Source organism: Rhinolophus sinicus, chromosome 17, assembly GCF_057876585.1.
Source record: "Rhinolophus sinicus isolate RSI-liver-muscle chromosome 17, RSI-T2T, whole genome shotgun sequence".
Lineage (NCBI taxonomy): Eukaryota > Metazoa > Chordata > Mammalia > Chiroptera > Rhinolophidae > Rhinolophus > Rhinolophus sinicus.
This window is the reverse complement of record NC_142517.1, coordinates 104,427,632-104,453,802: the sequence shown is the minus strand read 5'-3', so window position 1 is coordinate 104,453,802 and position 26,171 is coordinate 104,427,632. Positions and strand designations below refer to the sequence as shown.

General features: G+C 35.2%; 1 protein-coding gene across 2 annotated transcripts in view; it reads right to left on the bottom strand.

Annotated features, from left to right (window-relative positions):
* The window catches only part of PLOD2 (procollagen-lysine,2-oxoglutarate 5-dioxygenase 2), a 97,808-nt gene that overhangs the window by 35,780 nt on the left and 35,857 nt on the right, over window positions 1–26,171 (bottom strand). For both annotated transcript variants that reach the window (XM_019716707.3, XM_019716706.3), the window contains exons 2-7: window positions 22,441–22,532; window positions 19,537–19,673; window positions 9,310–9,473; window positions 5,470–5,582; window positions 3,496–3,559; window positions 2,186–2,283 (exon numbers count right to left, since the gene is read on the bottom strand). In XM_019716707.3, the coding sequence (XP_019572266.3) occupies window positions 2,186–2,283; window positions 3,496–3,559; window positions 5,470–5,582; window positions 9,310–9,473; window positions 19,537–19,673; window positions 22,441–22,532 (668 nt within the window). The remainder of the gene's footprint in view (window positions 1–2,185; window positions 2,284–3,495; window positions 3,560–5,469; window positions 5,583–9,309; window positions 9,474–19,536; window positions 19,674–22,440; window positions 22,533–26,171) is intronic.

Here is a 26,171-nt window from a genome sequence, read left to right as displayed (position 1 = left end):
CAAGATAGAGAAAGGAGAGCACATGGGAAGACTGCTTTGTAGGAGGACTGGAAAGGGATGAGAAGCAAGGTGGAAAGACAACTACGAGAGAAGGGAGATGTACTTCTTCCATTTTGATTTTGGAGAAGCTGCCAGTGTGGGTTTTCCCTTGAACTTCCCCCCATGCATATGCCTTTATTGGAATTCAGATTACTCACTTCTCTGGCATAACAGACCACATCTCCCCATCTTCTCTTCCCACAATGCAAATCTATCTGTTAATCTCTTTTCTAGATACTTATGAGTAAACCAGCCAACTCAACATCTCAGAACATTGTTTTAAGCATATGGGTACACACGTACACACACACACACATGCTCTGACAATTAAGTTCACGAACTTGTTGCAACGATGTTGCTAACCTTTTTTGATATCAGAGGGATTATTCATTATGAATTTGTACCAGCTGGACAAAGAGTCAACCAACTTTACTATTTGGAAGTGCTGAAAAGGCTGTGTGAAAATGTTAGACGACCTGAATTTTTTGCCAACAATTCATGGCTCTTGCATCACGACAATGCACCAGCTCACACGGCACTGTCTGGGAGGGAGTTTTTAGCCAGTAAACAAATAACTGTATTGGAACACCCTCCCTACTCACCTGATCTGGCCCCCAATGACTTCTTTCTTTACCCAAAGGAAAAAAAAATATTGAAAGGAAGACATTTTGATGACATTCAGGATATGAAGGGTAATACGATGACAGCTCTGATGGCCATTCCAGAAAAAGAGTTCCAAATTGCTTTGAAGGGTAGACTAGGGGCTGGTATCAGTGCATAACTTCCCAAGCGGAGTACTCTGAAGGTGACAGTGGTGATATTCAGCAATGAGGGATGAGTTCACAAATTTAATTGTGAACCTCGCGTGCGTGTGTGTGAGAGAGAGAGAGAGAGAGAGAGAGAGAGAGAGAGAGAGATGCAGGGTCTCAGCTCACGCTCCCCACATAAGAATGCAGGATATTTCGAAGCCAAAAAGGAACACCTACGGAGTCATGGATGGGGGGTTCATACCACTATAGTCTCGCTGGAGGCTGGGTTGGAGATACAGGTAGCAGGCTCCACACAATGCACAATCCGCTGTCCTGCTTCTCTGCCAACCAACCCACCAATGTAGCCACGGTAGTTATATCAGTGGCCAATGGCTAACCAGTAACACCTGATGGCCAACTAGTCACAGCTAACGGCCATCTACTACCCGAGCCAGCACCTTTCCATGTGAGGTTTGAGAGCCTGGAAACTGCTCTCTGGGACTCTGTCCCCACAGGGTATATAGATACACACACACACACACACACACACACACACACACACACACACACACATATACATACACAAGTATATTTCATGTTCCATTTTAATTGGATACCAGCAGTACAAACTTTAAAAACTTATCTATAAATCTGAAGTCAATTAATAGTTTCAGCAAGCTCAAATATATGTATTTGAAAAGCATCCAAAATTTCATTAGTCAAATTATGTTTGTCAATTATAACCCAGGCAGAAAATAAGTGCAAGAGGAAGCTTTCTGGCCATATAGTTACACTTCAATCTGAGTTGAGCTGTTAATTTAGAAAATGATGACTCAGGTGAAACAAATGATCCCTTAATGACCTCAAAAATTCCTATTCAGAGAGGATACCCTATACCAGGGGTGTCCAAACTTTTTTCAACGTTTTTCACCAAGGGCCATATGCGGTAAAATACACAAACAGCCAGGCCACTCACTCAAGGTGAAGTACGTATTGCCTCACCTGGTTTATTTAAGTAAACTAAATATATTTTTGGAATTTGCTGTGAGCCAATTAACAATGGATCGCGGGCCACAGTTGGCCCGCGGGCCGCAGTTTGAACACCCCTGCCCTATACAAAGAAAATGTGGCTTAGTCTCAAGTCAGCTGTTATTATTAAACACTAAAGTGAAATGTGTTACAAATAGAATAAATGGTCTTCACTCTGCTGAGGAAAAATCATCAGTTTGATTAATCCTAACGAAACCAAACATACTGTGTAAGAGATGAAGCCAGTCAATTGTTGGCACCAAGATAAAGTTGCTTAAAGACATTTTTAAAAAAGAAGATATTCTACATGTTATACAATAGACTATCTCCAAGAAATAAGAAAATAGGCAAAGGTCACTGTGACTTACCTTGGTGGGCCCATTTCCATTAATTGCCACCGGTAATGTTTCATAAAACACATTCTTGGCTCTGGCTTTGCCATTTTCAAATTTCAAAACAACTTCATCTGAGTTAAAGGAAAAAACAGATTTTAGTAATTTAAAATGTGAGTGTGCATTCATATATATATATATATATATATATATATATATATATATATGCATACATCGATTGATCTGTCTTGTTAGGAATTTCTCATGTGTGCTACTCTATGTGCTACAACCCTTTTAGACACTTTGTGTACTCCCAGACAGCAGAAACTGAAACGAAGGACAACACTACACAGATACAGATACTAAGCCGCCGAGGTGTGTCTGGCAGAAGGAAGCCATCTGCAATCCTGCCTCTGCCTCTTGATAGTGAAGTGATCCTAGACAAGTCAGATTATTGTCTCGATGTATTCATTTGTAAAATGGGATCCCTGCCTGCCTTTTAAGGATATTATGAGGATAATTACAATATATGTATGGCAAATAGAACACTGCCAGGCATAATAAGCAAGATTTCTACAATTGGCCACCACTGATACTATTTCCTGTTCTTGAAAATCAGGCCTAACGCAAAGTCCAGGAACAAACACCCAAGTCAGCTGGAAGCAGAAACTGTTTTGTTTGTTGTTTTTTTGTTTTCACATTTCCTGAGTACTCCAAACTAAACGCTGTCAATTCTGAGAATCCTGTTACTGTATGAACTGCCTTGAAGAACTGTATTGAATTGCAGTGTATTTTTAATTTTGAAAGTGTAATGCATTAATGAATTCATGTATTTTGATTCTTAATGTATTGATTAACTTTAATGTATTAATGTATTTTATCAAGATACATGTCTATTTAGGAAAATGCACACAGGCACACACACGTTCACGCAAACTCATGCCACAAACACACATTCCACAGTGTACATACGTAGTTACCAGCACCTTTCTGCTCGGTTAAAACACTCTGATATTCTACGTTTCTCAGCGATTCACAATACAGAGAACTTATAATGAAAAATGTATAATCATAAGGTGCAATTAATTTAAAAATACATCTACAGTCCCCAGATGGTGAGATACTAAATTCCAAGTTACCACCAGCCAGAGACTTATTTTTTTTGCACTGGTCTTAGGAAATGATTTTAACTGAATATATTTAACTATATCAAGCTAAGCTCAAATCCAATATTTTTCAAAAGTTCCAATAACCTTAGCCCCAAAATGGATATAACAAAGGACAGACAGTTGAAAAGACAGGTGTCCATTTGTATACATGAGCAATCCAGTATTTAGGAAGCATACCTACAGCTCCATTTAAGGCCTGGAAAATTTTGCATCTGTGATCCAACGTGATGTTAATAGCTTCCTAAAACAAGAAAAGAGATAGTATTGAACATGAGAACAAAAACAGTAAACAATACATATTAGTATACTTTGTTCTCTTGGGGAATTTAAAGATCCTGTCTGTAAATTATTCCATTAACATTCTTCAGAAAGACAGAAAGATTTAATTTCACAGTTGATTAAATTGGAGGATATAGGGTATGGGAAAGTATCCATACTGTTCATTTGGAAATATCCAAATATTTCCACTCTCCAAGTTCTGACTAAGTTTGACCATTGAATCGTTAGCAGAGGTAAAATGAATCTCCGGCAATGTGTGCGCCTTCTCTCTGGCACAGGAACCAGCAAGAAGTGAGATGGCTGCTCCATCAGCCAGGATCCCCAATGGGCTACAACAAGTAGAAAGCCCTGCTGACCTATAATGGACATGCCACCAGAGAAGTAAACCTCTGCTCGGTTAAACTGTTGAGGCTGGGGGTTATTATTCCAGCATAACTGCAGGACTGCTATTAATAGGTTGGTAATTAGTTGACCTGATCATAAAGACTAATCTGCTTGACAAACCTTAGGATTCTCAATGCACCAGTTTTTCAGCTCCATTGCTCTGTCACAATGATATCTCTAAACTTGTCTTTTCATACCATTATGGATTAAATGTTTGTGTCCCTCAAACTTCATATGTTGAATCCCTAACTCCCAGTGTGATGGTATTTGTAATTGGGGCTACTGGAAGGCAATGAAGGTTAAATTCAGGTAATGGGATAGTTGCCCTCATAAGAAAAAATACCAGGGAGCTCTCTCTCCCTCTCTCTCCACCCCCATCCCCACCATGTGATGACACAACAAAAAGGCAGCCATCTCCAAGCCAGGAAGAGTGCTCTCACCAGAAACTGACCATACTGGCAACCTGATCTCAGACTTCTAGACTCCAGAACTGTAAGAAAATAAATTTCTGTCGTTTAAGCCACCCAGTCTCTGGTATTTTGTTGTGGCAATCCAAGCAGGCTAAGACACATGCTAACCAGGTAAAACGTTATGCTTAGAGAGAAACTTAAACAGGATTTATACAACTTAAAATATCACAAACCTAGCAGTGAGATTTCACAGGGAGCATCCTAGTGCAAAGACTAAAAGCCCTAGAACAAAGACTAAAGAAGACTCAAAGCCCTTCCACAGCTGAATCACAGTAAGAAAAGATAAGCATCAGACGCTTCTCCTCCAGGCGAGACACCAAGTCCTCAGGCTCGCCATGCCAGGCTCACAAGAGGGAAAGTAAAAAACAAAGATGAAGAAAAATAAACATTTGAAGAATAAAGTTTCTTAAGTATTAAGTGTCTAATGAAAATATTTAGATGACTGAAGTATTTATCTAAGAAACAAAAACAGTTATAGTTGCAAGCTCACTGTAAAATGTACTTTAAAAAGAACTTGTTTCCTAATGACAGCACCCACAAATACACAATGCAGTAAATTTTAGAACTGTATCGGTTCTATATAGTAAATTTATGAAACATTAACTTATATTAGGTAAATATATTAAAAATATTCTCAAATTAGAGAACTTTGGTTTTATTTTTCTCCAAAGTTCCATTTAACTCAATCTCAGGAATGTTTTCTCTAGAGACTATGGAAGACTGCTACTGTCCCCAACAATACCCCCCTTAATTACAGAACTCAGATTTCTGAGTTCTATAAATATGCTTGAAATAAAGGACAAAATTTCCTTTGCATATTTTGTGTAGCCACGTAAATACATTCCGGACAAAGAAAAGTACAAGAAAGTATTTTGCGAGAAAGAGAGCTGACAAAACTGAGCTGGGCACTTATTTACTATTCTGCCTGTTAACTGTCCAGTATGTGGATGCAATGGCTGGAGCTCCAGTAGCCATCTTGGACAAGGAGGTTATATTGAAAATGGGAGCCATTACATACCCTCTTCAGTGGATCGATGTAAATTTTAGTATAAAAGAGCTGATCATCATCATTATCCTGTAGATGCCACTGTTGAACCATACGATTGACATATGGCGCATAACCAATAAATCCTGCAATACAACAGAGAAAGAATTTAGTATTCAAAGATCAAAACTCACCTCTCCCGTGTTTCCCTGAAAATAAGACAGGGTTTTATATTAAGTTTTGCTCCAAAAGATGCATTAGGGCTTATGTTCAGGGGATGTCACCCTGAAAAAGCATGCTAGGGCTTATTTTCTGGTTAGGTTTTATTTTGGGGGAAACATGGTATATTAATTCCTTTGTCCTCTTACACAGTTATAAAGCCATTAGGTGTAATCCTTGGGCTGGAACTTCACAGCTCATCATGAGAGAATATGAATTATTGACAGTCCTTTGTTTTATATATAAATTATAATAGAATTGAGTTTTACTACCAGTTACAAATCACAGACTCTTTTTGAATAAACACAGTCCCAAAATTAATCAATACAAGAGGGGGAACTAATGTTTTCCAAGGCTCCTAAGGGAAAAAGAGTTTAGGAAAGGAACAGAATAAGACAGATTTTCTTTCTAGCCTTCTAAAATGCTCTTCTTGGATCCTTTATAGAGGATTCTCTGTTTCTGAAATAAGAAAATCTCTATTACGGTAGTTTTAATGTCAGTGCCAGAGATGCTAACGCAATCAAAGGAATGTTGGAATTGTCACTGACTGCAAATATCCCAAAGAAATTTTGTACCTAGGACATTTGGGGATGTTTTTCTTTACTTGAACTAGTCATTACTGTACTTGCTAAACCATTCTCCGGCTGGGTTTCGTGTGTCATAGTCTGGAGAAAGGAAGTCTAAAATTGGATCGTTCCCCTTGGCCTTGGAGCATAAGCATTAAACTCGCCAATAACAGTTGTCTGTAAAAGACAGACAACAGGATCACTTTTCCCTCGTTTGAGTCTTCCTCTGAGTTTCAGAAATGCTGCCAAGCTGCAATGTTTCATTGACATGCAATACTTTTTAAAAGGGACCGATTTTACTCCTGAGAATTGAAAGGAAACCTAATTTTTTACCCTCAAAATTAAAATTGCCTCTTAAGAATAAAAGAATTAAAAGAAATAGGTCCAGAAATATTTTTTACCTAGTGAAAACAAAACAAAATAAAAACATGGCTAAACCAATCACTGGTTACTCATTTTTGTTATTTTTACTAAATAAAAATAAAAAAATCCAAAAACACTGAAAAATAATGCAATTTTTAATCCCAAAACTATTCTTCTGTGATGAAAAATATATGCAAGCAGACCATGACATTTTCAATGGTTTATATTACTGGTTTTCAGAAATTATGTAACCTTATCTTTTTCATAAGTCCCAAACTTCCTTAAAAACTTACAAGGAATTACAGTTGACCCTTGAACAACACGGGTTTGAACTACTTGGATCTACTTAGATGTGGATTTTTTTCAATAAATATGCAGACAGCCTGCATATTCCTGGATTTCCTATCCTTGGATTCAGCCAGCTGCAGATCAAAAACAGTATTTTCCATCCAAAGCTGGGAATCCATGAATGTGTAGGGCCAACTGTATACATTCTTTTATGCCATTTTATACAAGGCACTTGAGCATCTGCAGATTTTATTATCTGTCGGGAGTCCTGGAACCAATTCCCCTCGGATACCAAGGGACTACTATGTTTTGGGGGAGTCAAAAGTTCTATGTGAATTTTTGACTGGGCGATGGGGGGTGGTCCAGTGCCCTTAATCCTGCATTGTTGTAGGGTCAACTGTACATTCATTTTCATAGTATATGATATATATATATATATTTTATGATTTATATTTTCTATTCAACTGCCATATTATTTCAAACTAATAAAATTTCTAATATTCTGAAATTTTCCTCAGAAGGAAATACGTTCACACTCCATGGTATTTTTTAAATGAAATGATATACCTAGAAATGAAACTCATGTGCCTTAAATAGCTTTCAATATATCATTCATGAAATTACATAAACTTTTATCGAATGTATTTAGATTTTCTACTATCTCTTTAATTATTTTGATGACAGAAAGCATAAGGAATATGTTTTGATGTCCTTGTATGACCTCTTTCCCACTTAAAAACACCTTTTCCTTAATTAAACTTGCTTACAAAGGTATTCACTTGGCAGTTTTTTGCTGTTTCCACAGTACTGTGCATCTATATGTAATTAAATTCCTATGTAGATATATCACTATCTAGATGAATTTACATATGATATTCACTATGTATATTATGTTTGGAAAAATTAATAAATATAAAATAAAGCATCCCAGAGTTCCATAGCTAAATGGTTTTAAACTACGTAGGACTTAGGAAAGTTAAAAGGTAACCATACTGAGGACCTGACAGTTTAGAGGTTTGGAGGTAGAAACAGCACCAATTTATACAATTCAAGCATTCAGATGGAGAAGTCAAAAGTGGGAAGTCCTCTTAGGGAGAGGCTTTGTCAGTGCATGAGCTAGAAATCTAAGAGAGAAAGACTGCTAAGACCATGAGGACAGAGTGACCAATAGGCAAACCCTAGGTTCTGACTTGAATACAAAAGTAAAATCCAAAGGTCTCAATAGATTCGGAGAAAAGAAAATGGTCAAGAGATCCCCAAAACCATGAACTGTAGTTGTATTGAGATGGAGAGAAAAAGTGAGCTGAAACTAAACAGCATAAACTGGAATTTAAGGTTTTAGAAGTATAATATTTATATGGGCTGAAAACATTCCAAGGTACAACTGTAAGAATGGGTTACTGAAATAAAAAGTACAGATGAATAGAGCTGAAATTGAGGTATCTCAGAGAAAGCAAATTACTTGCTAAAGGTTTCATTTCTGTAAGTGGCCTAGCAAAGCCTGGAATTCAGACATATACTATCTCAAGCAGCACTTATTTAAACTAGACTGAATAGCAACAGTTAGATAGATACAGGTATAGGTATAGGTATAGGTACAGGTATATGTACATAGACATGGATATAGATACAGATATAGATATGTAAATCACCCCTAAAAATCTGTTCTCCCAATGTGGCTTGCAATTTCCAAGTTGGCAAAGAGCCAACTTTCTCTAACATGTCCCCTGTCTTATTTAGTTATAGTTTCTGGATATACATTTAACTGTAGTCTAAGGAAAACATTTTGTAGTCATACTGTCCAAAGTCAAATTTTAGTTTAGTTTTTGAAAGGAGGGTGGGAAATGTGATAATTTGTTCCTTTAATTCATGGTGGCATAGCTAATGCAGCATTTTAAGTATATCCAGACACTCAATGTTGAATCTTTTTGAGTAGTGATTTCAAGACAAATCACTCATTTACTACAATATATTTAAAATACAGATAAAATTAAATAATGGTTATTTTTTAAAGCTATATGATTGTAGCTTGCACTTTCTTCTAAGTAAGAGAATTTACTAAACGCATTGTCCTACAGCCAGAAAATTCTCAATGACACTATAATCAGAAGACCCAGATCCACGTTGTTTTTCCGTTAACAACTGAATGTCTTTAGGAAAAGTCACTTAAATTAGAGGAACATGGGTTTTCTCTTATAATTTGGAAATAATAAAAGAATAAAAGTGTTGTTAGGAACATCATATGATATGTGGGAAAAGGCTTTGTCAACTATAAAATACACTGTGGATTTTAAACCGATATAATTTTTCTATAGTAATAAGATAATGGTTATTTAAAACTTCGTGTCTATAGTTACATATTTCAAAGAAAACAGGTTGTTTCATCAATATTTATAACCTACTATGACTTACACTACACTTTCTGCCAAGATCTTACCTCCTGAATTCAGGTAGCGTTTCCCAATGTGCACAACAGGATACTTGTCGGCTAGTCTTTTATCTGGCCACAGAATTCCATCTGCTGCAAAGACCACTTTGTGGTTTGACTTTTGGAACTTTTTTAGAACTTCCTCTGGACCACCAGCAAATATGACATCAAAGCTGTTTAGTAAGGGGGAAACAAGTTTTCAAATACACTTCTCAGAATTTAGGCACAGAAACCAAGAAACAGTTTCTAATAAAAATCAGAATTTACAATCCAACACAAGATTAATACCAACTATCTATAGACTATACCAAACAATTTTCCCTCAGCTTAAATTATATGGATTGTATTAAATTATTAGTGTTTGCATTACATTGGCAAATGAGATCCAAATACAAGACAGCTTTCTTTAGTATTAGTCTTAATATTTTTTTAATAATCACTTATTCTCCAAAATCAAAATTCTAACACAGTATTAAATGTTAAATGTTAAAAAGTCAGTAACTTGCTATCTAACTTAATATAGATACAATCATTTACAGAAGCTACCACTGTAACTGCCTAATGTTTAGTTTAATTCGTACCCATCCATTATTTCTGAAAATTTCCTTATCTTGAAAAAAAGTGTCCAACTACTAAATGTCATCACTATTTATATATTAAATTTATATTTTAATCACTAGTTAGCCTGTAATCCTAAAATAAAGTGTACAGATAAGCACATCTTTTAAAAGCTCAATAAATTTGAAAAAAAAAAAAATGTAAAAATTGACACCATGATTTAATGTCTATAGTTTTTCGGAGACTTTATTCCTCATAGTCTATTCACAGAACACAATGACTTAACAAAATGTGAAATATAAAAGCCACTACCTAATAGCATGTGTTTCCACTCTGCAATGTGTTCTCTATTCTTGCTACAACCACAGAGTCTTTTGCATCATCATCATCATTATTATTATTATTTATTATATCAGAACACTTCAAGACCATAGGATTCCAAAAACGATGATTTAATGACTTAACATCCCAGGTAAGAAACAGTAAGAGCACACCAATGCTCCTGCAACCAGCACCAGGTCTTCCTCCAGTCAGAAGTTGGGAAGCACTGCTGCGCCACCTGGACAGAAGAGTACGGAGGCTGCGCCACCTGACTTTCTCAGCCAGACCTGCTCTCGAGGGGCTTATTACATACGCTAGGACAGTAGTAATGCATCAGGCAACATTTACTAACTTTCCCTATATGAATTATTTTATCAAAATAAAATATACTATTGTTCATCTCTATAAAAGCAGGAACCCAGTGAAATTGTTTAATTACTTTAGCAAGAACAGTGTAAGTTTACACTTGTGGCAGAGATGCTAACTGTCCCCTCCCGCAACCCATATATATTCCCATGCCTTTATTTTCATAACAGAATCTCCCGTGTTAAATGAGCACATGTCCATCCTGCCAAAGACTACTGCGAAGCTAGATATGGCCACATGACAAAGTCTGTCCAATGAAATGTGAGTGGACAGTCTGTCATCTCCAGGTCCTGTGCTTTGGTCTGCCCTCTGCTTCCTCTCTGTCTCCCTTTCTCCTTTTTGGTGAAACAGACCTTACAAGTAAAACACAATTGACATATATACCCTCACCATATAGTCTACTTCTGAATCTTGAGAAAAAACAAACGAACAAATGAAGATTCAAATGTTGTTAATGTGCAACTAAATTATGCCTACCTAATTTTGTCGTAAATAGTAAAAATAGGGTCGGGATTGGAGAAAGACTATTTCTTTTCCTTTTAAATTGTCCTAGAGGATTTAAATGCTATCATCTATTTTTATTTCAATTAAAGAAAACTAATAATTCAAAATTATACATATTTTGGTACATAGTTTTTCCTTTATTCCAGCGTCAATAGGCAAGAAACTGTTAATGTTATTAATAACAAAATCATAAAATGACTCAGGGCATACCACGTGAAATATGCCAGTTGGGTTTCTAACCCCAGCTCTGCCACTTGCCATCTAAGTAATCTTAGACAACTTAGTTACTTAAAGTCTTTATGCTTCAGTTTCTTTATGTATAAAATGGAGGAGAAAGTAGCATCTATAGCTCATCAAGTTATTGTAAATAAAAATAAAAATTAATAACAATACATGGTACACTAAAACAATTAATAAAGTTAACAAAAATTAATATTATTGTTACTAGAAGAGACTGAAGTAAGGGGGAGAGGCAAGAGAAAAAGTCCCCTTTATGTTTACACCAATCTGTAGTTTAAAATAATTTTATTTTCAGCCAGATACACATGTTTTAAGATAAGTTTTAAAACAGAATAAATTTGATCTGACTAAAACCAACTTTTCCCTGCCTGTTTATATTTAAAAAAAAACTGAATTAATCTGATGTCACAAAATAATTTATATAAATATATCAAGTTTCTGTTTTTCTTATAAATAAGTGCGGCTGATTTCCTCAGTATGATAACTTTCAAATTCTGCCTCCTAAAATAATCCTCTTTTCTAACAAGGATATTTTCCTGAATACGATTAGTTGTTATAATTTTTTTTTTATATGAATAAGACCAGTTTTATGGGTAACTGAGAATGAGAAGCAAGGCAAACAAACCACACCTTCTGAATCTGAGGCTGCCAGACAAGTTGCAGAGTAACTAACCCCAATGTCTTGTCTGGAGATGGAAAGGCACCTACTATGTCAGAATCATATGACTGGAGACTTGGGCCAAAGTGACTCAGAAATTTTGCAGGTAGCATCACGTATTCAAAGTCATGAATGCACATTTGGAAAGTAAATGTTTTCTGTCTTTAAAACCCTATCAAAGGATACAATATCTGCATAGTGTACCTCAAACTATTAACAGAAGTCAATAGCTTAAAAAAGAGGAGTTGTGGCAACTTTTACTTTTATAATTTAGTATTTCATAAGCATGCATTACCTTTATAACAGAACACAATTATTTCAAAGCAAATTGTGAAGGCAATAATTATCTTCACATAATTCAAATGAGAATTTGATTTCTTAAAAAATGTAAGGTTGCTGAAACATTCCCATTTTATTCCAGTGGCACGTGTTATTTCTGTGTTTGCGGGTAACTATTTTAGAAAATCTCTTTGAACCGACTTAAAACTTTTCAAAAGGAAACAAAGCATTTCGACTTAAAATTCCTTTGGACACAAAACCCCATATAGTCAAGTTTCGTTTGTTTTTTTAATGTAAAAAGTTCACAAAAATAACTCTCATAGGAATTCAGTCCATTTAAATAATGAAAATAAACCGTTCCATGGTTTACTGTGATAAATTTTCCTGGGTCCTGCCAAAACCATAAGGTTTCACCTTATGAGGTCATATTGATTCCTGGACCACTTTTGTCAGTGTTCTGTCTCCTAAGACATAAATGAAACTCCTATCACCATTTGTCCTCTGTGTTCCCCGTTTCTGAGGCACCGTCAACCACACCGTCACCCAAACTGAAAATCTTTCATTCGACCTTACCTCCTACCTTCACTCATCAAATTTTTTACTTAGTCTATTTAGCATTCGATTCCTCTCCACTCCCACTAGAAGACAGTGGACTAGATTAATGCAAAAACCCTACAAGCCTCCATATTACTCATCCCCTCTCCACTTCAAATGAAGACTGACCCTCTCCTGAAAACCATTTTGTGCAGACCAGATCAATGGTTCTCAAATATGGTCTAAAGCAGGAGTTAACAAATATTTACTATCTAGCCTTTTACAGAAATATTTAAGCTTTGAGAGCCACCTGGTCTCTGTCTCAATGACTCAGCCCTGTTGTCGTGGTGCAAAAGCAGCCATAGGCATTACATAAACAAATGGGCATGGCTGTGTCCCTATAAAACTACACACAAACCAGGCAGTGAGCTGCACAACAGTTTACCTACCCTGGCCTATAAAATAAATAGTCTGAATGACTCAGCCTGACATTAATAACTTTCCATTAAATAGCCTGTTCTGAAGCCAAACTAAATTTTTTGATGTCATCCATGTCTTTACTCATGGTGTTTCCTCTGCTTGGCATGGCATTTCCCAGTCAGGTCCAAACTATTCCCCAGCAAGGCCCATTTCAATGTCACCTCCTCTTCAAATCTCCACTTCATTACTATAAATGGAAAAGATTGTTTCCTTCCTCTTAACTCCCACAGCTCTTTTCCTCTCCCCTTTCATGGAACATTTTATTTTCTGCTTCTCATCATACTGGTAGTGACTGTCTTGTACCAAACTGCGTGTTCTTCTTTCAGACGCCAGATCCATGTCTCCATTCATGTGTGTATTCCTCTACTTTGTACTTGGAAGATGGTCAATAAATACTGGTTGAACAAATGAATGAATAAAGAATGAATGAATCATCCCAAGTCTCCACAAGAAGCAAAAGCTACTGGGTATCCAAAAAGAGGCAACAAGTGTTCCCTAATCCTTTTTATTTGTTCCTCCCCAATCTAACACTTTCTTCATCATCAACGCTATAAATTTAAGCCCAAAGCTATAATTATCCAAATTATTAGAGGCTACTGTTTAAAAGCTAAAGTCTGATGAAATTGAAGCACACAAGTATCAACATACCTTTAATCATATCTTCACCTTAAATACATGTACATATTTCCATAGCTAATTAATACCATAAACCAATACTATGGAACCTCCCCTAAATGCTCCCTCCTAAAGAAAAAACAGTTGAAAATGTCCACCCAGTTGAACTTGCAGAATAAACTGCGATAAAATCACAGTGAAAATGATTACAATTTATTGGAGGAATTTTGGAGGAAGGGGAAGGAATTAGCTTGTATAAAGTAGGTACTTACATTAAAAATGAAATATTCCTGGGAGGATTTTCCTTCAAATGGAATATAATTTTGTTTCCTGAACAGCGAACTCTTACTGGGGCTGGGTAGAGGTAGGAGTCAGTGAGGAAAGGCCTAGATGGAGGGTTATTTTCTCCAGACTATTTTTTGAGAGTGGCCTACGGCTGGAGTGACATCTGCTGAGAGGGCAGCTACGGAGAGAATCGTGGGAAGACATCAAAATGCTCACACGGCTAGCTACCTGTGGGGCCATGAATCATCATCACTGGCTGTTTCTGGATCAGTCTCATTATTTTTTAAATAAACAGTTAATAAATGGTTAACTTGGGGTGGCCGGTTTGCTAAGTGGTTAGAGTGCAGTGCCTATAATACCAGGGTCGCTAGTTCGATTCCCACTTGGACCAGTGAGCTGCACCCTCCACAACTAGACTGAAAACAGTGACTTGACTGGGAGCTAAGCTGTGCCCCCTACCACTAGATTGAAAAAAAAAAAAGACGACATGGAGCTGTTGGGTCCTAGAAAAACACACAGTTCCCCAACAAAAATAAGTAAATAAAAATTAAAAACAAATGTTTAACTAATGAAAATCTCCCTTTAGTTTTAAAACGAGAGTTAAATTTAATATCTACAACATTAGTACTTTAAAATCTGACACATATTTGGTGCACAACTATTCACTGAGTCAATGAATAAAAAAAACACGTTATTTTTAATCCCTAGAATTTATTACATAGCTAGACAATGCCAAATACAGCCTATAGAAATCTATGATAGAAAACTGTATCCAGAGAGCAAGGTTTCTGTACCCCCATCAGTCAGCCCTCCATCTGGCCTCAGCAGCTAGCACCATATTTTGCACTTAACAGATATTTAGTACATGTTTACTCAAACAAACAAAATTCAAGGAGTAAATAATCTGGTTTTGGAAAAACAAAAACAAAAACAAAACAAAACAAAAAAATATATATATACATATACATGTATATGTATACATGTATATGTATACACACACATACCTACACACATAAAACAGGCAAATTAATGTCATACAAGAGTAACATATACCAATATAGATATACATAAACACACAATGCTTCTTTTGCATATAATCTGTTTCTTCCTCATTCCAACATTCCAACTAATATACTCAGTAAATATTAACAACAACATTTGAACAATTTGAAAAAATAAAAGTCACTTATTTCCTATATAATTTCTAAAGGTATTTCACTATTCTGGATAAGCCAGAAGGCAGTGCGATATATTTAAGTGACAGCTAATGACTCAATCTTTCCTTCAAAAAAAAAAAGGAAAAAAGAAAAAAGCAGTATAGAAACTGAGAACTTTGATGTGTTTTGGCTTTCCTTCATCCTCATATAATGAAATGTTGTCTATCGCTAATGACTACGTTCTTTGTGTCTGCACACTTAAATTGTCATCACTTCCAGGATGGAGGAGTCCATCAAATAAATCTGCCATAGTTTGTTAAAATTAGAGCCACCATACTTGAAAAGCTTTGCTTTCAGAAAATTTTTACTCTGTGTCCTATATAAACTATGTAAGACAATATAAAATTCAGGTATACTGGGTATGTTACCTGAATTATGAGTCATAAAATGTTAATTTCCTAGAAAAAAAATAAGACAGGATTTGGTTACCTCTATAATTGTCATAAGTATACCTATGACAGTAACAAAATCATAAAAATATTTCCACAATTAGCAAATTGTTCCAATAAAGCAATCTCTCACAATTTTCTGAAAAACATGATTCTAAGGAGATTATGTCAACATTCAAGTTTTTGAAAGACACATTTTTTCTTCCAAATTAGATTTCTTCAATTTGGTTGCAGAATTAGTATAATATGAGAATTCCCTGAGGGTATGATATGTGTTTGTCTCTTTTTCTATAGTGGTACGTTTAATGTCTGGATCACAGTTTCTGCTCCAGACTTGTATCTTGAATGTAAAGTGAAAAATCTGCTCACTGATCTCACTTTTTCCACAAAATAATAATTAGCAGCCAAAAGAAACAAACATTGGCTGACATATGACAGATTAGAACCAATAGCATCATTTTCATAGTTTCTAATCTAAATTCAATGTTTTAATAATCTCAATCTTTGAGATTTAGAAAATCTGGATGTTTTCCTGCCTTTAGTAGTTATTCTATTGCTCCAAATGAAATAAGAAAACAATCTTTAAAAAGTTTCAAAGCATCCACCTTATTTCTCCCTCTTGAAAGATGTTTCTCCCTCTTTTGATGCAATTTACTATTACCTAATATTTACTGATTCTTTGCTATTTACCCTAATGATATGCAAATTAGGTACAGCCTCTCGCTTCGCTGTCTGAAATATATAAGAAATTATAATTGAAATAGTGATCAGAAGCTAGCAATATACGATCAAGGTGATAAGGCATATAGGCTAATAGCAAAGATTTGTGTGACTAAGATTACCCCTCAATTTTCAACCAGTGTTTATTTACTTTGGATCAATCTCCCAGACCAGAGCCACCTAGAAAACTGCTATAATAATGGCTTTATTTTATATTCATTTTAATTCTACATTTACTTTTGTATTATAACATTGACTACCATTCCAGTCTTTTAAGTTGTTTTCCTTACTGTTATCGTTAGTTAGCAAGAGCCTATACATTACAAAGTCAATTCCTTTACCTTACTTCAAAGTCATACAGTTAATCACCTTTAAACAAATATTTAAATGAATCAGGAGTTTCTATAAATAATCTAAATAAATCCTTGGGTAGAAATTCTCATACAGGAAATCCTCCTTTTAGTGAGGCCAATAACCACCACCGAGTACGTCTTTCAAATATTTCATATACTGGGAGTCGTTCAAAATGGAGCATATCAGCATTCTGATTAATGGCGTTAATATTTAATGCCACCAAAAAATATAAAGGTCTGCTCAGTTCAAATTCACACTCAAATAGTTGCACCAACTTTATTTCTAACTACTTTTCTTTTGAAGAATTTTCTTATGTCTAAAAGAAAAAGAATAAAACAAATAACCAAAGTTTTTATTAGGCATTTATCTGATAGCCAAAAGGATTCCATCACATGATTATTTTAGGATCTGAACTCTGCTGGTTTATATTTTACTGTACTCAGCACAGATATAAGTTTGTAGGAATAAACCTTTAAGTATATAAATCTTTGTATTTTTTTCATATAGTAGTGACCCATGCTTCCAAAAAGCTAATGATTATAGTTGAATTGTCCTTTAAAATAAATCATGTAAGTAATAGGAATTTGTTTATTAAAATTAATACATTCTGAATTCTAGCCTCCACCAGATGTAAGTGTAGTTAGGAGACTGGCAATTTTGTTATAGAATGGGTATCCTATTTCAAACAATTTACAAACAGCCTAATTCATTTCTCCATAATCATCAATTGCATTGATCACTCTGTATACAATAATTTTTTTAAAGGTGTTGCTTAAAAAAATAAATAAGAGGGGGAAAAAGCTCTAACGTGGCACCAATTTTCCATCCCTCTTTTCCTTGTTCACTTTTTCATCATCCGTAGGTTATTCCAAGACACACTAGGTAAGTGATGATGAAGAAAATGTTAATGATTCTTCTTAGACAATGGCTTGGCTGAGATGCACCTGCATGTTTTCAGTTAGCTGGCTGTTCTCTCAGAGGAAGATGTCAGAATTTTTTTCTGTTTGGTTCACTGATATATTCCAAACACTAATAGCACCAGGCACACACATGCCTTCCATTAAAATGTTCCTGTCAGGCGGCCAGTTGGCTCAGTGGTTAGAGTGCATCGCTCATAATACCAACGTCACTGCTTCGATTACCACATGGGCCAGTGAGCTGTGCCCTCCACAACTAGATTGAAAACAACTTGACCTGGAGCTGAGCTACGCCCTCCACAATGAGATTGAAAAAAAAACAAAAAAAAAAACGACTTGACTTGGAGCTGATGGGTCCTGGAAAAACACACTGTTCCCCAATATTCCCCAATTAAAAAAAATTTAATTAAAAAAAATTTTTATTGTAATCTTTTTTATCAAGCTGGGTCTTAAAGTATCAACTAAATAAACAAATGCAATTTCAGTCAGTCTTCAGATATGTCACAGAGTCTCTTTCCTCATTAGAAACAAACTGGCTCATTATTAAACCAGTTTCTTCCAAGGCTAACTCTTAGATGAGGGTGGCAGGAGAGGGAATGGGATAGGAGAGTTAAGGTAGAGCAAAACGAGTTCTTCCTAAAATACAAAAAGAGGCTTGAAAATCTAAAACCGTTACTGGCTTATATGTGGTAAATTTTACAAGGAGACTCTGCCTCAAGGTCAAAATCAAAATATACATGTGGCAAGTTCAAGATGACCAAAATAGTTGTTTGAAATCCACAGTAATTTTAAACCAAAACATAGTCAATATCTCATCCAAACAGTTATAACCTCCTACTTTTTTTCCAAGAATACACGAATAATAGATTCTGTAGAAAAATTCCCGATACACAAGTTAATACCAGCTATACCACATATCATGTTTCAAGAATAAATAACTATAAGCAGAACTTAATTTTCTTTCCCTAGGAGACACTAGAGAAATTCTAAAGAGGCAGGTACATGGATCCTTTCAAAACTTTTAAGTGTTGATGACACGAGGAATTCATTCTATCTATTTTCATTTCAAAATTTCTCACTTTGTTATTTACACCATTGCATAAAAAGCATTAGTCTTACTTCATCTAGAATAATTTATGATTTGGGATTTTCATATTGAGGGAGAGATATAAATAAACTTTCCTAAGTTAGAGGGGAAAATGCAAGGGTATTTCAAATGAGCAATCAATGACCAAACCATAAAGATAAAAAATGGTAGAGAAAAATGGAAGAAGGTGCCAACAACAAACGATTCATGACAACTTGACATTATTAAAAACACATAAGAAGAAGGTAAAGAAAGACAGTGGACACTCAAAATTAAGTAGGAGTAAAGTAAAGTAGTAAACAAAGAGATTTACACATTGGAAAGGTTTTTCTTAATAAACACATGCTTTCTTCCTTCTCACTGATAACTTTACATGATCTATTTCCTCCTGGTGGACCAGAATCCCGTGAGTTACTCTCCTCAATAGAAAAACTCATCCTGATCTTCACTCCATCTCTAAATCAATATTAAAACATGAATTTCACAAAAACGTTAGTTTGTTTTCTCACTGGTGTTTCTGGCAACTCATGAAATTTGATCATATTACATACCTATGACAGACCATGGTTTTATAATTATAAATAAAATTTACTTTTTAAAACAATGATTCCTTGTGAATAAAATGATTGAATATACAATCTGCACATATGGATTTCAACTCTTAAAAAATAATTTAATAGAAACTGAAAAATCCACAGGTTATTTCTCTTACCATTCAGTAAACAAGACAACCAGATCCTCTTGACTGGCATACTGTTCCATAACTTCTTTCATTAATCTGACTTTTTGGCCCCCTCCAATACTATTAATTCCATCACCACCTCTCCACTCTTCTCCTTGACCAAGGACCTATAAATGAAATCAACATTTCATCCCTGAACAAAATTCAAATGATGACAGTATCACAAAAACTGGAAGTCATCAGCAATTCACATAGTATTACATAGTAACCACTCTGTAAACGTTTCACTAGATCATGGTACTGGAAAGAAAACAACTTGATCCCTAGGTCAGGTCATAATTCTTCAGTGTTATCCACCCTATGAAATGGCATTTCTCATTTTACCATTTCAAAAGTAGAGTATAATGGGGGGGGGGGGGCAAAAAGTATTTTTCATATTTTATTTCTACTTGTTCAGATTAAAAGAAAATGAAGAAAGTTTCCATCACACTTTTCAATCTGGCAGGAAATCTGTATGATGAACTCTGAAAGCTCTGGGAGCTCAGTGACTCCTGACCAGCCCTTAAGAAATTTTCCCACTGGACCAAAATGGGTCGGTCATTCAGGGAAACACGGAGGACGTCAAGTCAAATATCATCTTCTTTACCTCATCCATCACCCTCAAAAGCTTAACAGTGATTCATCAGTGTGAGACACTGGCTAAGCACAACTAAGCAGGGGACTTGGAGCCATGCTTGTCACATTGGCCTTGGCCTCCGCAGCTGGCTCCCAAATGTGCGCGTTGACACACCTGGCTGTGAGGGAGCAGGAAGTAGCCCCCTTGCCCTAACACATGCCTTTCATCTTTGTTTCATCAAAACAAAGCCAGGAGTTCCCAAAATCACGGTATATATACTACCGTGTTTCCCCGAAAATAAGACCAAGTCTTATATTAAGGTTTGCTCCAAAAGACACATTACGGCTTATGTTCAGTGGATGTCCTCCTTAAAAATCATGCCAGGGCTTATTTTCCGGTGAGGTCTTATTTTTGGGGAAACATGGTAGGACATTTGTGAAATTAAGGGGGAATAAAATTTAAAATAAACACAAAATAAAAGGATAAAATAATATTATTAGTTCCAATTTTACTTAACATCAAGCCCAATATAAACCTGGTTGGCAAAGCCCAGTGGGCACCCAGCCTCAGCTCTCTAGGTACCACTTCCTCACTACCTATACCGAAGGTTGGAGGAAAACCGTAACCAAGAAAGCTCAAACTACTGTGTGTCTGGATTCCTATCGGGGCTAGCCTAGTACATGGATTCATTTTTGCCCTAAAAGGTGGCCTCCTCTGGTCCTGAGTTTTATCACACTTCATTCCACAAGCCTTCTAGACTTCCCCGATACCACATGATACCGCGTCTAGCCGCATCTGAGACCCTCGCTGTACCGTGCACTATGCTACGCTCCATGTGTAGTTTTGTTCCACTAAATCAGTGTGTCAAACCTGAGTTTGCATCTGATCCCATGGAGGGCTTGTGAAAACACAGACCGCTGCATCCTGCTGCCAGCTTCTGTGACTCAGTAGGTCTGAGGTGGGACCTGAGAATCTTTACTTCTATTTTCCAGACCACAATGATGCTGGTGGACAGTCTGCACCTGGGCAGCCACTGCATTTCATGATGGGAAGACAGCAGGAGGATCAAAAACTCCTGTCAAACAGGACTGGGGTCCAAGAAGGGGCACTTTATAGCTCCATACCCTGGGGCAAGTTTTCCTCACCCATAAACAAACTAGTATCTACCTTACAGCATAGCTTATATCAAGTTCCTAACATGGTGCCTTGCACCAAAAAAACATTCCACGCTCTCCCGAGGCTGAACCCTAACAATTCCTTTTGTTGGATTTCATCATTACTTTACCCTGATTTTTCTGTTACTTCGATTGTGCCTTCCATCAGTGCATACTACGATCCTAAGAAACTTCTAACATATTTTTAATTTATCCTTCATTAAACATCTAGCTGTTAACACTCGATCTCTTTTCCAGCAAAAAAAATTTAGCTTCTTTAATAACTGTTCTACATTAACATCTGAACCTAGTCATCTAATGGCAGTAAATACTACCTTCTTTCTTTTGACATTACATATTGGAACAGCTCAGTTTTTCCCTAGGCAAAGCAACCCCCGTCCCTTTTCTTCTTACTTTTTTATTTTTTGTAAATCTGCAAATTTGTTTGTTTGTTTTCCTATCTGGGATTCCTCCCCATTCTCCTCTTACGTGTGGAAAAGACATGGCTAACAGACCCTCATTTCTATTAAAAAATAAATAATTTTTAAAAAATGCCTTTCACAGCTCAGTTTATTAGTTCTACCAAATTTCTCATTTCCTCTGATCATTTATCAATGAGCTATTCCCCTGGAGAAAAGTCTTCTAAAACCTTTTTATATTTTTTAATGTTCCCAAATCCCTCTAACATAAACAAAAAAACAGGAAAAGCAACTCTCCATAATGAGACAGAAAAGGCATCCTTTTTAGCCATATTTCCAATTCTCTGCAAAGAAAGAAACACACTATGGCACACAAACATATTACAGGAAAGAATTCTTCTAAGTGAAAAAGAATACTATCAAATCTTAGTTATGCTCTGTTTATCCATAATCCCCCAAAAAGAAATATAAATGTAAAAGTACATAAACATTTTTCTTCTATTTTATAAACAAGTTAATACAAAGCATTATCACGCATTAAGAAATTATTGTCTGTATGGCAGAATTAATAAGGGCAAATGTATCTTTAAAACAATCAAGTGTATATAAATTAATAGCAATTGTGTAACCAAATTTCATCTTCCTTCTGTGGATTACAGATTAGCTGTTGTTATGGTGGTTGTTATAAAAGATGTATTTTAGGCACATAATTTAATATCTCCATGAATTAAATGGCATGCCGTACCTTCACAGTATAATTGAAGTATTTGGCTGACTGCATAAATCGATGAAATCCATCACTTTCTTTTGTTGCTACAGTGATGACTAATAATTTATCTGCAAAGACAGAAAGAAATAACATAAGGTGGTTTACCAAGAAGTTAAATGCTCCCACTTTACAACTCACTCTAGTGATCAGAGACCTCATTAAACCCATGGGAATGTTCTGGTTGTTAATCTACATATGGTTAAACAAAGAGCCATTGAAAACACAGGCAACTCAGATTGGTTACATTACTGTCAAATGATCAACCATCAAATAATGGTAAGAAAGTACATTAATATTTTAGGAAAAGCATGCCCTCTACAGAGAATTTCAACACTTAGAGGAACACTTCCATAAAATACACAAAGTTTTCATCTGTAAAAACAGACTCTCATAGATATTATCTAATCAACCAGCTTCATTGTTACCTAGAAATCATTTGTTACACTCATCACTGAGGTCTGGAAGCACATTATATTACTCAAAACACTAACATGCACAAAAAGAAAACATCTAATCATCAGACTAATGTTAATTTTTAAAAATAAATTACAATGAATTGGGAGTAAATATTTAGAAACAGAATCTTAACTTTTTCCTCCTATTAATGATTTTTTGTACATGAAAAGTCTGTAAACGCAACATTTACATCACCTTCAGTGTTTTGTTTTTTTCTTTAAAGAATAAAAGGAACCAAAATTAGCACTGCCCTAGTGCTTTTAGTCACCACTTTATATTGTATTATTGTGTTTATATTGTATTATTGTATTTATATTGTATTATTTTCAATCCAACATAACACTCCTTCTTCATAGTAGATAGATTTAAGGGGTCGTTTCAAAACACCAATAGGAGCTAATAAAGAAAATGCTTATTAGGAAAAGACATTGCAAAACGCATAAAAGAAATAACTGCATCAGCAAATGCCAAAGGTGCTGAAACGTTAAAAATAACAACAACAACAAAACAAAAAAAACAACCTGAGGTTATTGGAGGACGAGTGGACTAAGAAAACAAAACTAAAATCTTTTTGACATTCTAAGCGTTGTCATTGGGCCATATCATTTGATTCTCACTTGTCTGTTATCAATAAGAAAAAACTCAGGTCTTAAGTATCCCCTAAGCTGTAGACAATCATTGAAAATAGTATTAATGTATTATAGGAATCAATTAAAAACAGTTTCATGACTCAAAGTAATCATCAAATTTTGAATAATTTAAACCATAAAACATAAGTGCAATACACATAAATTAATAAAATCATTTATTAGTCAAGCCAAAAAAGGAAAAACCATTTTCATTAAGATAAATATGTTAAGAGGTATTTCTCACATAATATTCACCATTATGAGAAATAAATATTCAAGGAGAAATAAGTCATTTTCATAAAGTTGTCAGGCCCTAAGTAAATATACTTTAAGAGTACTTTTTCAATTAAGTATTCTTCTTTATAAAAAAAAATTGTAATGTTTCAAACAGTGCTTAACCAATTAAGAAAATCTGATGTTACCATTCACAAACAATTTTGAAATAGTGAGTGCCAGATTTTATTTTATAAGAGTGAAGAACATGCTTTTTAAAGTCTCTTTTCTCTGTAATAAAATGACTCTTTAAAGATAACTTTCTTTCTTAACTTTTTCCATATAAATCAGAAGAATTAGCTACAAGTTTAGATTTTGACTGGATAGACTTTTACACCCACCGTTTTCCAGTACAAAATTAACAGCAAGGATTTCCTCAGCCTTAATAGGAAACGTAATGTTGACTAGACCCTTGGGTAGACAGGTACGTTACCTAATCCAATGACTCGGAAGGCAAAACTAATAACGTGTAGTCTACATCTGGCAATCTTATGCCAAATAAGGATCCCTGTTGTTTCAATATCATTGCTAATTACAAAAATAATAAGTAATATTGTTAAATAAAGGTATGTTTAATAACGTTATATATAAACGTTTCCTCTCACCTGCTAATCAGTATCATTACTGTGATGACAAATAAATCTTATTTGGGGAAAGTAGAAGAAAGTGCTGACATGTACCCCTCACAAGCCCTCACCAACCAATTCAGCAGTCCAACTTGTTCGACTTGTTCACCGTTTATGAAGTATTCTAAAAATTTAACCTAAATTTGATACACACTTTAGATGTCACTAAAATTTGCACTACGAAATTATTCAAAATAAAAAGACAAGCTGATTGAACTATAGAATCAATGGCAAATGTGAAAAAAGGGAAGGGAAACTGTTATGGTATATATAACAGAATTAAGAGACAATTCAACCAAAGGTAAATCATGGACTTCAGTTGAGTCCTGATTTGAAAAACTAATTGCAAAAACGTATTTATGAGAAAATTAGGGAAATCTGAACTCTAATTGGATATTTGTTGATATTAAGAAATTATTGTTAATTTTCTAGCATGCTAATAACATTGAATTTTTTTAAAAGATCATAATTTAGAGACAGATACTGAAGCATTCACCCAATGAAAGGAGATAGTGTTTGTGATTTGTTTCAGTTATTTGGAGTTAGATGAAAGGCAACAGAGAAGGGGGATAAAGATTAAACAAGACTGGCCATATGGGATGACTGTTAAAACTGGATTCCTTTTGTATATGTTTGAAAATTCCTACAAATAAAAAGAAGAGAGTGCAACTTTATGCACAGTCTTTAGCCTTCCGATCAGAAAAATGACAGGAAAATATTCAATATAAAACTATTTTTTAACAGTCTAAATCATCTAAGTAAAAGGAAAGATAAAACAGAAAGCAGAAATTTTCTAACCAAACAAAATGATAATTTAAACAACTATAATTAGTACCTTATCCACCATAGGGAAAATGGGCTTAAATAACAGGCACCCAACAAACACTACCAAAACCAGTCTGTACAGGTGTCAAAGGCAAAAGGGAGCTCAGTGTGGCTACACATAACCTACACCACCACTGTCTGACTCTATTAGAAAATAGGTTACCACACTTGGCATGAGCAAGAAACGTAATATATCAGTGTGATACATCAGAACAACCATTTATTGATGAAAATCACATCATAGAAAAAAACAAGAAACCTGAAATCATCTTTATAAAATCCCCCAAAATGCCTATCAGTATAGTAAGATTTAATAAATACTGAAGTGGCTAAATATTTAGCTTGCTACAAAAATTCAGATGAATATCAGAATTTCTCCGAAAATCAACTCAATTTATTTAGAAAGGTCAAAACATGCTATGTCTCCCTTATGAATGCACTTACAGTTGGGGGAGAGGGGTGGGGAACACATTGTAAAAGATTCATTTTTTTTCTCCAAATAGTTATTTATATAAAAGCAAAATTTATCAACATTTAGTGCTGACCTATTTTTCAAAAACAAACCATGAGTTTAAAACATAAAGTGTTTTTGCTAACATATCCTGTCTCCAAACACTAAAGCAGCACATAAAAACCATCTGAAATTCATTGTCTAATGATATGCATTGCATTAAGTAACTCAGCACTAGCCCAGCTGCGTTTGATCCCACTGAGGGATAAATCTCCTATCTTCCCAAGAAACTTTCTCTACAGAGTCAAACCAGTCCTCAATTATAAATATACAAATATCAAGAAAAATGACTCTACCATGGGAACTCAGAGTACATTGTTCTCACTCGGCAACTATCTCACTTTATGACCAGACACGTCCTTTATCTGGAAAGATCAGTAGCTCTCG